General features: G+C 43.3%; 1 protein-coding gene across 1 annotated transcript; it reads left to right on the forward strand.

Annotated features, from left to right (window-relative positions):
* The first annotated feature begins 583 nt into the window (after positions 1-583).
* On the forward strand, positions 584-7,899 carry LOC136960097 (bestrophin-3-like). Its single transcript, XM_067254434.1, has 10 exons — positions 584-1,035; positions 1,749-1,843; positions 2,231-2,318; positions 2,486-2,631; positions 3,310-3,464; positions 4,038-4,115; positions 4,725-4,877; positions 5,825-5,905; positions 6,073-6,224; positions 6,337-7,899. The coding sequence occupies exons 1-10, from the start codon at positions 884-886 to the stop codon at positions 7,250-7,252; spliced, it is 2,016 nt and encodes a 671-aa protein (XP_067110535.1). The 5' UTR covers positions 584-883; the 3' UTR covers positions 7,253-7,899.
* Positions 7,900-15,032: the final 7,133 nt, after the last annotated feature.

Genomic DNA, 15,032 nt, shown 5'->3' on the forward strand with positions numbered 1-15,032 from the left:
ATTTGTACTAGGCTAATAGCCTTTTACGTGGTATATTTATTTTGGATTATATATATGGACCCCAATACACACACAAATAGGCCAGGCTATTATTTGCATAACAACCTGAAATTGAAAGGCTTAATTCATTAATTAATTTCCCCAAATGTGTGGGGACATACATTTTCTGAATTGCGCGCTCTAAAGCGCCCACCACAGGACTATCTCAAAAGTAAATCCCATCCTCAACCACCAACCTTTTTATACTTCATCCTTAAAACGTCATATTTTTTTAATCTTTCATAAATGTTTTCCTCAGAGATCCATAGAGCTGTTTAGCAAAACCTCCTGCACAGTTATGCAAAAACTAGACATGACTACAGAGATGGTAATTTTAGATTTTGTTGGCCTGGGTCAGCACGTGTGTAATTTTTAGTCTCTGTCTGTGTGTGCGTGTGTGTGTGTGTTTCTGCATAGTTGCGCATCACGTTCATGGGCGTTCTTGGCAGAGGCAACAGGTTTAAATCCTGACTGGTCTTCTACTAATAACCCCAACCTGACTAATAATTAACATCCACATTACAGCATACACTGCAGGCAGGCTGTCTATGGAAGTTATAGTATGAAAGAAGAAGAAGAAAATAATGCCATCGCAATTTGATTTACTATCCAGTAATCTGTGTATTTGTACTTTGTCATTATGGACACAAGCAGTTTTGTGGTTTGCATTACTGTCGCCGTATGACTCGTATGGACTGACTGACACCGACATATTTGGAGATTTTTCTCTAAACATCAAAGGAACTGTCAAACGGATGACTTGATGTGGGCCAATCACTGACACCGAAGTATCCCCGATTTTGATGAATATCAACCGGATTACTTTTTATTGCGGTGATTGAAGATGACGGTGACTTACTCCAGTAAAGTCGCCAACGCGACCTTCTTCGGTTTCCACCGACTGCTGCTTCGATGGAAAGGCAGCATATACAAACTGCTTTACCGGGAGTTTATAGTTTTTGTCCTATTATACACCGTGTTGAGCATTGTGTACAGGTAATTCACTTCTCCTTTTTATCATGTTCAGTCTTGTTTAGACTCATATGAAATATTAATTAAAATAAATGTTAAAGTAATCTTGACAAGAACCTACAATCACTAAATGTTTATTCAGAAAAGTCTATACAAATCTATACGTTTTTTTCTTTTTATTCTGTAGGCTAGAAAACAATTAGAAAACCATTATCTTAACCAAAGAGTACATTTAACTAAAAAATAAATAGCCTTAGTCGTAAACTGTACAGGTGTTATAGCAAGGCATTTATACAACTTTTTTTAAGCTTTTAAACATTTTAAATAGTCGATAGTTAATTGTGAACACAATTTTAGTGTCAATTCGATCCAAATAAACTGTATACTGTGTAGCCAACTGTGAGCCTGCTTATGTAGCTAAATTAGGTGTACATGAACGTCTTTAATAATGTTTGTAGTGAAAAACACAAACATGTTTTTTTGTACACTGACCCCCCAACCCCCCCCCCCCTCACACACACACACACACACACACACACACACAAAGTGGTGTTAGATTCCAGTTATGCAATAAAAATAAATAAAAAAAACATTCACAGTTATTATCTGTGGCCTGTGCCCAAACTGTTCAATAAAAATAAATATCCTATCATTTCTCATTATTTGGGTTTTAGAGAGTACATTACAGTATGTTCAACCTGCCATAAACAGAATGCCGTCAACATGTGTCTCCACAGGCTGGTTCTGTCGGACCCTCAGAAGCGTTTATTTGAGAAGCTATCCCTCTACTGTGACAAGTATGCTGAACAGATCCCAGTTACCTTCGTGCTTGGTAAATTTGAATGATTTCAACTGTGATCATAATAAATTACAGGTACTGTTTTGTAGCTGACAATAGATTAAGGTTTTTGTAGGCATTTGGTGTGGTTATAGACCTACCATTTAGTCCAACAGAGAAATCTTTTGCATTGTTCTTGTACATACTTTTACCAACCTGTCTATGAAACATAGAAGCCAGATGAAAATGATGGTTTTAGCTGTTCCAACCCCTCCCCCAAACTGATTCTACTGGGACACTGCACTGTGTGATTGAGTTAAAATGGATAAATCATTAGAGGATGGGAAGGAAAACCAGGGAAAATGGAGCCTCATTTGCCATCCGTGCCAGAGTGCCTTGCATCACGTCAGGGTGTTGTGTAATCCTGTGTGTATGTTCCAGGGTTCTATGTCACTCTGACGGTCAACCGCTGGTGGAACCAGTTTGTCAACCTACCCTGGCCTGACCGCCTCATGTTCCTCATCTCCAGGTCCGTCCGTCCATCAACCCGTCTATTCATCTGTCCGTCTTTTGGACTGTTTGACTCATCCACACTAGCCTCCACATCTCTCTCTCTCTCTCTCTCTCTCTCTCTCTCTCTCTCTCTCTCTCTCTCTCTCTCTCTCTCTACCTCTCTCGCTCCGTCCCTCGCTCCAGCTGTGTACAGGGTCGTGATGAACATGGCCGCCTGCTGCGCCGGACGCTGATGCGCTACGTCAACCTGACGTCCCTCCTCATTTTCCGCTCCGTCAGCACGGCCGTCTGCAAACGCTTTCCCACCATGGACCACGTGGTGGAAGCAGGTACGACCTCCACAGGAGTGCCTGTGTGGCCTCTGCGACCTCTACATGACCCCTGCCCCAACCATACACCTTTATCCCTTGTGTTATATTCGGGTCATTCTGACCCATCAGTCATTGTGACCCACCATCGTATTGCGACAACTTTACCGCATACAAAAACAAAGTGAAGCATTTTCTTTTAACCGTTGGGCTGTCTCAGACCCCCCACATTGCAAAGGTTAAAAGAAAATTATTTTTATTTGTTTTTGTATTGGGTAAAATTGGGTAAACACAACGATGGTTCGTTATGAACCTTTGGGTCATGTGACCCGAAGGCAGCACAAGGGTTAAACACTTCCCAACCTCATGCTGGAGGCAGGTATGACCGTCGTACGACCCCTACGGTTCGTGACCTACATGACGCCTCCTGCTCGCCCTCTTACATTTACATTTAGTCATTTAGCAAACGCTCTTATCCAGAGCGACTTACTGTAAGTACAGTGACATTCCCCCCGGGACAAGTAGGGTGAAGTGCCTTGCCCAAGGACACAACGTCATTTGGCACTGCCGGGGAATCGAACCAGCAACCTTCTGATTACTGGCCCGATTCCCTAACCGCTCAGCCACCTGACTCCCTCTTCCGACCTCTCCTTCGACACGTTTTCTTCTTATCCCTCATCATTGTCTTTGTCTCGGCAGGCTTCATGTCCGCAGACGAGAGGAAGATTTTCGATAATATCAAATCCCCCCACCTGAAGTACTGGATCCCAGTGGTCTGGTTCTCCAACCTGGCCTCCAAGGCTCGCAAGGAGGGACGCATCAAGGACAGCGTGGACCTCCAGACTATCCTCAACGTCAGTTCAATGTGTTCTGCTCTGATCTACAGCATTGTACTCTGCTCTATGTCCTCTGCTCTCCTGTGTTTCACTCGACTCTGTCTCACTACGCTCCGTTCTGCTGGGTGGTACTGCACCCTACACTCCTATGATGTGCTATTCTTGAGGTCTTGAGAAACGGACCTCAGATTTCAAACACATTAACAGGTCATCTCAGGCGATATCCTCGACCGTTTTTGCATTCCAAGAAAGCAGATCTATTTGCTGTGCTGTGTGTACCGAGGTATAAAATCACTCTGACCTTCAGGGCTAAGGCTGACTAGGCCTGCCACCTTTATTCCAAAAAAGACCCGTGACTCATGTTGCTTAGTACGTCTGTCTGTTAAAATAACTTTCTGTTTGTATGTGTGTGCATGTCATAGTAATTTACTGCAGAGCTAAACCCAATATGCTAGTGGGTTCTCTCTATACCTTTCATACTATCTGTTCCCACCTCTTTGGTCTTTCTGTCCTTACCTCTCTTTTCCTGTCCTTCCCCTCCTCCCTTCCTCTCGCTGCCTCCTTCCTCTCTTTCTATATCTCCCTCTGTAGGAGATGAACAAGTTTCGGAGCTGGTGCTCCACTCTCTTTGGCTACAACTGGGTTGGGATTCCATTAGTCTACACACAGGTACTCACACAGACAACCACACACTTTCTCTCCAGTCTCTCTCTATCTCTCTCTCTCGTTTTCAGGGCATCCACTGGTGGTGGACAGTCAGTGTGGTGTCTGATTCCCCCCCTCTGATGTCCTTATTCATCTGTGTTAGAGAGCGAGTGTGTGGAGGGCACGTTCGCCTCTCTTCCACTCTCTCCTTCAAATCCCTGTTGTCCCTTTCTCTCCTCTCACATCCTCTATATCGGATTCATCCTGACGCCAGGCTCATTAGCTCTCTAAGCTTACACCGGAGATACATCCGTAACCTTTGGCAATGGGCACATTTGGGCTGAACTGCCCGTAATAATCACTGCAGAGAGCCATAACACTGGAGCAGATACAGAAGATGGGAAGCTCAGCCCCTGGATAATGAGCTTGTGTTGCTCTCTAATCTCTCTCTCTATCTCTCTTTCTCCTTCTCTCTCTCTCCCCTTTATACAAACTGGATCATCCACCTCATGTACAGCATAACGTTCTCCGTCGCTGATTCTTTTTCCAACCCCTCCCTCGCCTTTCTTCCCCCTCTCCTCATTTCTCCCGCCTCCTCCTTAAACCCCTCCCTCCCTCCCTCGTTCCCTCTAGGTAGTCACTCTAGCAGTCTACACGTTCTTCTGCGCCTGCATCATCGGTAGGCAGTTCCTGGACCCGTCGCGGGGCTACCCTGGTCACGACCTTGACCTGTACGTCCCCATCTTCACTCTGCTCCAGTTCTTCTTCTACTCTGGATGGCTCAAGGTGCACATGCCTGCCGACCACCCTCAGCCTACTCCTCACCCTGCACCCCCTCCCTGCCTACCACCCTCAGCCCACTCCCCACCCTGCACCCCCTCCCTGCCGACCACCCTCGGCCCACTCCCCACTCCCCACCCTGAACCCCCTCCTGCCTACCACCCTTAGCCTACTCCTCACCCTGCACCCCCTCCCTGCCGACCACCCTCAGCCTACTCCCCACCCTGGACCCTCTCCCTGCCTATCACCATAAGCCTACTCCTCACCCTGCCTACCACCCTCAGCCCACTCCCCACCCTGAACCCCCTCCTTCCTACCACCCTTAGTCTACTCCCCACCCTGGACCCCCTCCCTGCCTATCACCATAAGCCTACTCCTCACCCTGCCTACCACCCTCAGCCTACTCCTCACCCTGCACCCCCTCTGCAGAACACGTCCCCCCCCTTCGTTTCGACCATCAAACCTTTTCTTTAACCAATCCTCAGCCCTCCTCCTCCGTGTCCTTCACACCCCTCTGTTAAGACACGTCCATTTGCTCTCGCCTCCGTCAGACGAGCCCTTTTGTTTTTTGGTTTACTGCTTGGTTCTGGTGCTCCAGTGTGTGGCAGCTGTGCTCGTTTGTGGCAGCTGTGCTCGTGTTGTTGTGGATAGTGGGTCTCATTTGAAGGGACCGCTGCCTGTCTGTCTATCCGGAAGCCTGATCCCACAGAGAGGAGACTGATGCTGTTGTGTTTAATGGAAGATTACACAGCCCCAGGCAGCAGCAGGAATAGAGCATTTTTACGGGGGCTATCGAAAACATTGTCGTTCAGTGGCATCAAATAATGATGTGCAGATGTCCACGTCACTCGTCCAAACATTTCTCCGTATGCGCTGTAATTATCAATCAAACGCACTGTCAGTTGGTGCTTGTTGAAGTCTGTCTAAACAATCAACTTGTTTCCCCTCTCCAGGTAGCGGAGCAGTTGATCAATCCGTTTGGCGAGGATGATGATGACTTTGAAGCCAACTGGTGTATCGACAGGAATCTACAGGTAAGAGTCCACCCCCTATACTAGTTTATTACAGCCTCTCTACAAGTGAACAGTATGACTGATGTGTCCTGGCCAATAGTTTTTTGGGGGTTTGCTGACTGCCTGATGTATTGATTGGTGTGTCAGGTGTGAGTGACAGATTTATTGACCAATGAGGTTTTTGTTAGGTATCAATGCTGGCAGTGGATGAAATGCATATGAGCATTCCCAGGATGACTAAGGACATATACTGGAATGACTCTGATGCCAGACCGCCCTACACACTGGCAGCTGCTGAATACTGTATACCCTCCTTCCTGGGCTCCACCACGGACATGGGGTAAGCAGACATGGATGCACGCACACACACACACACACATCCCAACACACACGTCTCACTCGTACTGATCATTTCCTGGATTTCTTATTCCGTGTCTGCTGTTTGCTTCCAGCCTATCAGACATTCTGCAGTTTGAGGAGATCGACACCAACCTCAGCGACTTCCATCCCCAGCGGCAGGAGTCCGTTCTGTGCCGTGTGCGCCGGCTCCTCAGCGTCCAGGAACCCCCCGAGCTGGTCCCGCCGCGGCACGCCTTCAAACGCCACAGCAGTGACATCTCCAGCATGTTCTTCCCCTTCGTATCTGACTGCAGAGTGCACCCCGGGATGGACGATTCACAGACCCCGGCGTCCTCGCTCCCCAGATCCAACCACTTCCCTCCTCCCACCTCCAGCCCACACTCCCCCCATGCCCTGGACACCTTGGGCACTCTGAAGGAGGTGAGCAGCGGCCCCTCCTCCCCCGACACCAATTCTCGCTCGCGCTCCCCCTCCTACACAGACCTGCCCACGGTGGTGGTCAGCCCGCCTTTCGGCAGCAGTGGTGACACGGACAATAGTGGTCGTCATAGCGGCACAAAGACGATGGACAACGGGATAGTGTCTGGAGGTCTGCTTCTCCAGAACGGTAGCTCACAGCCAGAGCAGGCCTTGCCGAAGCCTGGGACTACAGTAGAGCCGTCCCCCATGGAGGTAGCTCTGGGGTTGGATAACCCCGTGTACAGCTCAACCCAGTTGGGCCCCAAGAAGTTTCGCTGGAGTATCCCCAAAGACAGGGCCAGGCCCCGGTGCAGACACCTGTCCTTCCAGCTGTCCAGGCAGGCTTCCATGAGCTCTGTTCGTAGCCTGCCCAGCCCCAGGCTACTGGGGAGGAAAACCCCAAGCCTCAAAAGGTCCGCCAACTTGCCAGCTGAACCTGCCCGGCCCAGAGCACCAGACACTGACGTCCAGGCCTCCAGCAATGAGGAGGGTGACAAGAAGCAGGGACCTGCTGACAGTCAAGGAAACTCCCAATCACAGAACTTGTAACATTCTGGGAATGTTTATCTTTGCCGTGCCTTATTATAACAATATAGGCCTCAACTAGGGAAACTGCACTTTTGATCAATTATTTGTATAGATATCCTGTGTATTTATTGCTACTGCTGTACCTATAAAATATTAATATTTCAGGTGGACATACATGATTTATTAATTTCATGTATCATTCATTTCAGTGTGTGTGCGCATGAACATGTGTGCATGATTAAGTATGTTTGTCAACAAGCTTAAAACAAGCCTGTGGTCGAAAGGTCCAAATGCTCCGCTTTCTGATATCCCTGCTCGCCTCTCCTGATGACATCTCCCTCAACCTGAACTTGAGGAGCAAGGAACTAAATAAAACATGACCTATTTGCCCTCTTTACTGAACGATCCATAGTTGGACACAACTATGGACCTGGAAAACAACTTGTGTAAGAGGAGACGTGCTTACAAGCATGGAACACAAGGAACAATTTAATAATATGAAGATCATTCTTAAATTACTGGTTGTGATGATAATATATGTGGATACATGGTGGTAAATCATTAAATGTCTCCAACACAAGTTTTTAATCTTTGGATATCGTGAGTTCCATTTCGCCTCGTCCAAAGTTCTAACTTAAGAGTGGATAACAGGCTTTTTCTTAAACCAGTGGGTGTAGAGGTCCTGCACAGCTGGCAGATCCGTCCTGGTGCTGCTCTGAGACATCCTGACCACCTGCTGTAGAGTTGATGGTGAACCTGAAGGGTGAGTACCCTAGAGTTCAAGCCCAATAGCTGATATCACAATACGACCACAAGTATGAATGAAACACGTTAGTGTGGTGTTGTCTTCCACATTTAATCCCAGTGTGTCCAGCATCTACACAGGAGTGGGAGGCTTTTACCTTCAGCCTCTATTAATATCAGCTCTGCTTCAAACAGACAGACACAAACAGGAACAGTCCTCTTCAGTCAGACAAACTTATCGTAGAAACTGTATTTCTCTCACTGATTGACTTATTTCCTGTTATGGCACATTGAAACACAAGTAGAGCTGGTTATGACTGAGGGGTGCTGGGTTAGTGAAATAGCAACATCACTGTCATGTTACTTTCATCCATTCATCCTCACCAACGTTAACAGGGTGGTTTATTCAAGACCACGAACACTCATCATCTGACATTGACGATTAGTAAGTTTGTTACAAATGCTTCTAATTATCCTTGTTCCCTGCTAAAGGCAAAAGAAAAAGTAGAACAAAAACAAGTTGATTACAATAAACTCAAATTACCTTTATTTTGAAAGCAAAACACACAAAGAATGTCCATTATACCCAAAGTAAAAGTTAAAACAGTGAAAGTTAAAACAGACTGAAAGTTAAAGGTATAACAATGGTTCAAACTGTTCTAGTATTTGAATGAATGAATCATTTAATGTGGATTATCTTTAGATGCACACATTTAATATATTTTTATGACTACGCATTAAGCTATATAGGCAATATATAATATATGATGATTCTTAATTATATTAAAGGGAAAATGTAGATCACATCATCCTGGGTTAATGAGATCCTCCAGGCCAGACTGAGATGTAGAGAGCCCTCTAGTGGTGCAGATCTGTAAGTACATGAAATAACTTGGATTAAAATAGATCAGCACTGTGATAGGACAACACAAAAACAGCATTATCAGTCTGTTTGTACTCTGGTCTTTAACATACCTTGACAGATGAAAGGGAGTTCCTCCTGACAGGAGGCACCCAGCCACTTTAGTGTGTCGTCATCCCAGATCATCTTACCACAGTACAGGGTAGGAGTGTTGAGGGGGAAGCATTGGTGCCACTGGGTAAAGTTCACCTCCACACCACTGACCCACACCCAGCGAGCGTTAGACTGGAAGATGTACCTTTCCAGCCCTATCCACACTCCCCAAGGCAGATCCTCGCTGTGCAGGTCCTCGCTGAGCAGGAGCCGGGTCACATCCTCCTGCACAGTGGAGTTGGTTATGTGGACAAGGGTGGAGTGTCGATCCTTACAGAACTTCAGGGCAGCAAGCCAGGTTTTGGATGTGTTGTAGTAGTGCAGGTAGTCTGCATGGATATGACCTAAACAAGTTAGACACATACACACACTTTGACATGCAGGAAATCACTTTCACTCTTACAGTCCTTTGAGAGTCACAAGGGAGGTTTAGATACCAGGTGTGGTAGGTTCTTCAGTGGTGTTAGTGACTGGATTTTCATTTTCATAATGAGATCAAGAATACATTTAAGGGTGGCAAAATCAGGATTAAGGAGATGATTCACTTTAACTATAATTTGGGAGGCATTACCAGGTGTAGTTGTAGTGGTGGGATCTTTAGTGGTGTCATTCCATGGATTTATTTCTGTATCAGGAGAACAAGAATAAAGTTCAGGGTGGCAAAATCAGGATTCAGGAGATGATTCACTTTAACTATAATTTGGGAGCATTACCAGGTGTAGTTGTAGTGGTGGGATCTTTAGTGATGTCATTCCATGGATTTATTTCTGCATCGGGAGAACAAGAATAAACTTCATGGTGGCAAAATCAAGATTCAGGAGATGATTCACTTTAACTATAATTTGGGAGCATTACCAGGTGTAGTTGTAGTGGTGGGATCTTTAGTGGTGTCATTCCATGGATTTATTTCTGTATCGGGAGAACAAGAATAAAGTTCATGGTGGCATAATCAGGATTCAGGAGATGATTCACTTTAACTATAGTTTGGGAGGCATTACCAGGTGTAGTTGTAGTTGTGGGATATTTAGTGGTGTCATTCCATGGATTTATTTCTGTATCAGGAGAACAAGAATAAAGTTCAGGGTGGCAAAATCAGGATTCAGGAGATAATTTAGTTTAACTATAATTTGGAGGCATTACCAGGTGTAGTTGTAGTGGTGGGATATTTAGTGGTGTCATTCCATGGATTTAATTCTGTATCAGGAGAACAAGAATAAAGTTAAGGTTGGCAAAATCCTGATTCAGGAGATAATTCATTTTAACTATAATTTGGGAGGCATTACCAGGTGTAGTTGTAGTGGTGGGATCTTTGGTGTTGTTATTCCATTGATTTTTTTCTGTATCAGGAGAACAAGTATAAAGTTAAGGGTGGCAAAATCATGATTCCGGAGATAGTTCATTTTAACTATAATTTGGGAGGCATTACCAGGTGTAGTTGTAGTGGTGGGATCTTTAGTGGTGTCATTCCCTGGATTTATTTCTGCATCGGGAAAACAAGAATAAAGTTAATGGTGGAAAAATCAGGATTCAGGAGATGATTTAGTTTAACTATAATTTGGAGGCATTACTAGGTGTAGTTGTAGTGGTGGGATCTTTAGTGTTGTCATTCCATGGATTTATTTCTGCATCGGGAGAACAAGAATAAAGTTCAGGGTGGCAAAATCAGGATTCAGGAGATGATTTAGTTTAACTATAATTTGGAGGCATTACCAGCTGTAGTTGTAGTTGTGGGATATTTAGTGGTGTCATTCCATGGATTTATTTCTGTATCAGGAGAACAAGAATAAAGTTAAGGGTGGCAAAATCAGGATTCAGGAGATAATTCACTTTAACTATAATTTGGGAGGCATTACCAGATGTAGTTGTAGTGGTGAGATCTTTAGTCGTGTAATTCCCTGGATTTATTACTGCATCAGGAGAACAAGAATAAAGTTCATGGTGGCAAAATCAGGATTCAGGAGATGATTTAGTTTAACTATAATTTGGAGGCATTACCAGGTGTAGTTGTAGTGGTGGGATCTTTAGTGGTGACATTCCCTGGATGTATTTCTGTATCAGGAGAACAAGAATAAAGTTCAGGGTGGCAAAATCATGATTCAGGAGATAATTCACTTTAACTATAATTTGGGAGGCATTACCAGGTGTAGTTGTAGTGGTGGGATCTTTAGTGGTGTCATTCCCTGGATTTATTTCTGCATCGGAAGAACAAGAATAAAGTTCATGGTGGCAAAATCATGATTCCGGAGATAGTTCACTTTAACTATAATTTGGGAGCATTACCAGGTGTAGTTGTAGTGGTGGGATCTTTAGTGGTGTCATTCCCTGGATGTATTTCTGTATCAGGAGAACAAGAATAAAGTTCAGGGTGGCAAAATCATGATTCAGGAGATAATTCACTTTAACTATAATTTGGGAGGCATTACCAGGTGTAGTTGTAGTGGTGGGATATATAGTGGTGTCATTCCCTAGATGTATTTCTGCATCAGGAGAGCAAGAATAAAGTTCATGGTGGCAAAATCAGGATTCAGGAGATGATTCACTTCATCTATAATTTGGGAGGCATTACCAGGTGTAGTTGTAGTGGTGGGATCTTTAGTGGTGACATTCCCTAGATGTATTTCTGCATCGGGAGAACAAGAATAAAGTTCATGGTGGCATAATCAGGATTCAGGAGATGATTCACTTTAACTATAGTTTGGGAGGCATTACCAGGTGTAGTTGTAGTGGTGGGATATTTGGTGTTGTTATTCCATTGATTTATTTCTGTATCAGGAGAACAAGTATAAAGTTAAGGTTGGCAAAATCAGGATTCAGGAGATAGTTTACTTCACCTATAATTTGGGAGGCATTACTAGGTGTAGTTGTAGTTGTGGGATATTTAGTGGTGTCATTCCATGGATTTATTTCTGTATCAGGAGAACAAGAATAAAGTTCAGGGTGGCAAAATCAGGATTCAGGAGATAATTTAGTTTAACTATAATTTGGAGGCATTACCAGGTGTAGTTGTAGTGGTGGGATATTTAGTGGTGTCATTCCATGGATTTATTTCTGTATCAGGAGAACAAGAATAAAGTTCAGGGTGGCAAAATCAGGATTCAGGAGATAATTTAGTTTAACTATAATTTGGAGGCATTACCAGGTGTAGTTGTAGTGGTGGGATCTTTGGTGTTGTAAATCCATTGATTTTTTTCAGTATCAGGAGAACAAGAATAAAGTTCATGGTGGCAAAATCATGATTCCGGAGATAGTTCACTTTAACTATAATTTGGGAGCATTACCAGGTGTAGTTGTAGTGGTGGGATCTTTAGTGGTGTCATTCCCTGGATTTATTTCTGCATCGGAAGAACAAGAATAAAGTTCATGGTGGCAAAATCAGGATTCAGGAGATGAATCACTTTAACTATAATTTGGGAGGCATTACCAGGTGTAGTTGTAGTTGTGGGATATTTAGTGGTGTCATTCCATGGATTTATTTCTGTATCAGGAGAACAAGAATAAAGTTCAGGGTGGCAAAATCAGGATTCAGGAGATAATTTAGTTTAACTATAATTAGGAGGCATTACCAGGTGTAGTTGTAGTGGTGGGATCTTTAGTGATGTCATTCCATGGATTTATTTCTGCATCGGGAGAACAAGAATAAACTTCATGGTGGCAAAATCAAGATTCAGGAGATGATTCACTTTAACTATAATTTGGGAGCATTACCAGGTGTAGTTGTAGTGGTGGGATCTTTAGTGGTGTCATTCCATGGATTTATTTCTGCATCGGGAGAACAAGAATAAAGTTCAGGGTGGCAAAATCAGGATTCAGGAGATAATTTAGTTTAACTATAATTTGGAGGCATTACCAGGTGTAGTTGTAGTGGTGGGATCTTTGGTGTTGTTATTCCATTGATTTTTTCAGTATCAGGAGAACAAGAATAAAGTTCATGGTGGCAAAATCATGATTCCGGAGATAGTTCACTTTAACTATAATTTGGGAGCATTACCAGGTGTAGTTGTAGTGGTGGGATCTTTAGTGGTGTCATTCCCTGGATTTATTTCTGCATGGGGAGAACAAGAATAAAGTTCATGGTGGCATAATCAGGATTCAGGAGATGATTCACTTTAACTATAGTTTGGGAGGCATTACCAGGTGTAGTTGTAGTGGTGGGATATTTGGTGTCGTCATTCCATTGATTTTTTTCTGTATCAGGAGAACAAGAATAAAGTTAATGGTGGAAAAATCAGGATTCAGGAGATGATTTAGTTTAACTATAATTTGGAGGCATTACCAGGTGTAGTTGTAGTGGTGGGATCTTTAGTGGTGTCATTCCATGGATTTATTTCTGTATCAGGAGAACAAGAATAAAGTTAAGGTTGGCAAAATCCTGATTCAGGAGATAATTCACTTTAACTATAGTTTGGGAGGCATTACCAGGTGTAGTTGTAGTGGTGGGATCTTTGGTGTTGTTATTCCATTGATTTATTTCTGTATCAGGAGAACAAGTATAAAGTTAAGGTTGGCAAAATCAGGATTCAGGAGATAGTTCACTTCACCTATAATTTGGGAGGCATTACTAGGTGTAGTTGTAGTTGTGGGATATTTAGTGGTGTCATTCCATGGATTTATTTCTGTATCAGGAGAACAAGAATAAAGTTCATGGTGGCAAAATCCTGATTCAGGAGATAATTCATTTTAACTATAATTTGGGAGGCATTACCAGGTGTAGTTGTAGTGGTGGGATCTTTGGTGTTGTTATTCCATTGATTTTTTTCTGTATCAGGAGAACAAGTATAAAGTTAAGGGTGGCAAAATCATGATTCCGGAGATAGTTCATTTTAACTATAATTTGGGAGGCATTACCAGGTGTAGTTGTAGTGGTGGGATCTTTAGTGGTGTCATTCCCTGGATTTATTTCTGCATCGGGAAAACAAGAATAAAGTTAATGGTGGAAAAATCAGGATTCAGGAGATGATTTAGTTTAACTATAATTTGGAGGCATTACTAGGTGTAGTTGTAGTGGTGGGATCTTTAGTGTTGTCATTCCATGGATTTATTTCTGCATCGGGAGAACAAGAATAAAGTTCAGGGTGGCAAAATCAGGATTCAGGAGATAATTTAGTTTACCTATAATTTGGAGGCATTACCAGGTGTAGTTGTAGTGGTGGGATCTTTAGTGGTGTCATTCCATGGATTTATTTCTGTATCAGGAGAACAAGAATAAAGTTCAGGGTGGCAAAATCAGGATTCAGGAGATGATTCACTTTAAGTATAATTTGGGATGCATTACCAGGTGTAGTTGTAGTGGTGGGATCTTTAGTGGTGTCATTCCCTGGATTTATTTCTGCATCGGGAGAACAAGAATAAAGTTCATGGTGGCATAATCAGGATTCAGGAGATGATTCACTTTAACTATAGTTTGGGAGGCATTACCAGGTGTAGTTGTAGTGGTGGGATATTTGGTGTCGTCATTCCATTGATTTTTTTCTGTATCAGGAGAACAAGAATAAAGTTAATGGTGGAAAAATCAGGATTCAGGAGATGATTTAGTTTAACTATAATTTGGAGGCATTACCAGCTGTAGTTGTAGTTGTGGGATATTTAGTGGTGTCATTCCATGGATTTATTTCTGTATCAGGAGAACAAGAATAAAGTTCAGGGTGGCAAAATCAGGATTCAGGAGATAATTTAGTTTACCTATAATTTGGAGGCATTACCAGGTGTAGTTGTAGTGGTGGGATCTTTAGTGGTGTCATTCCATGGATTTATTTCTGTATCAGGAGAACAAGAATAGAGTTAAGGTTGGCAAAATCATGATTCAGGAGATAATTCACTTTAACTATAATTTGGGAGGCATTACCAGATGTAGTTGTAGTGGTGAGATCTTTAGTCGTGTAATTCCCTGGATTTATTACTGCATCAGGAGAACAAGAATAAAGTTCATGGTGGCAAAATCAGGATTCAGGAGATGATTTAGTTTAACTATAATTTGGAGGCATTACCAGGTGTAGTTGTAGTGGTGGGATCTTTAGTGGTGACATTCCCTGGATGTATTTCTGT

This window comes from Osmerus mordax, chromosome 17 (genome assembly GCF_038355195.1).
Source record: "Osmerus mordax isolate fOsmMor3 chromosome 17, fOsmMor3.pri, whole genome shotgun sequence".
Lineage (NCBI taxonomy): Eukaryota > Metazoa > Chordata > Actinopteri > Osmeriformes > Osmeridae > Osmerus > Osmerus mordax.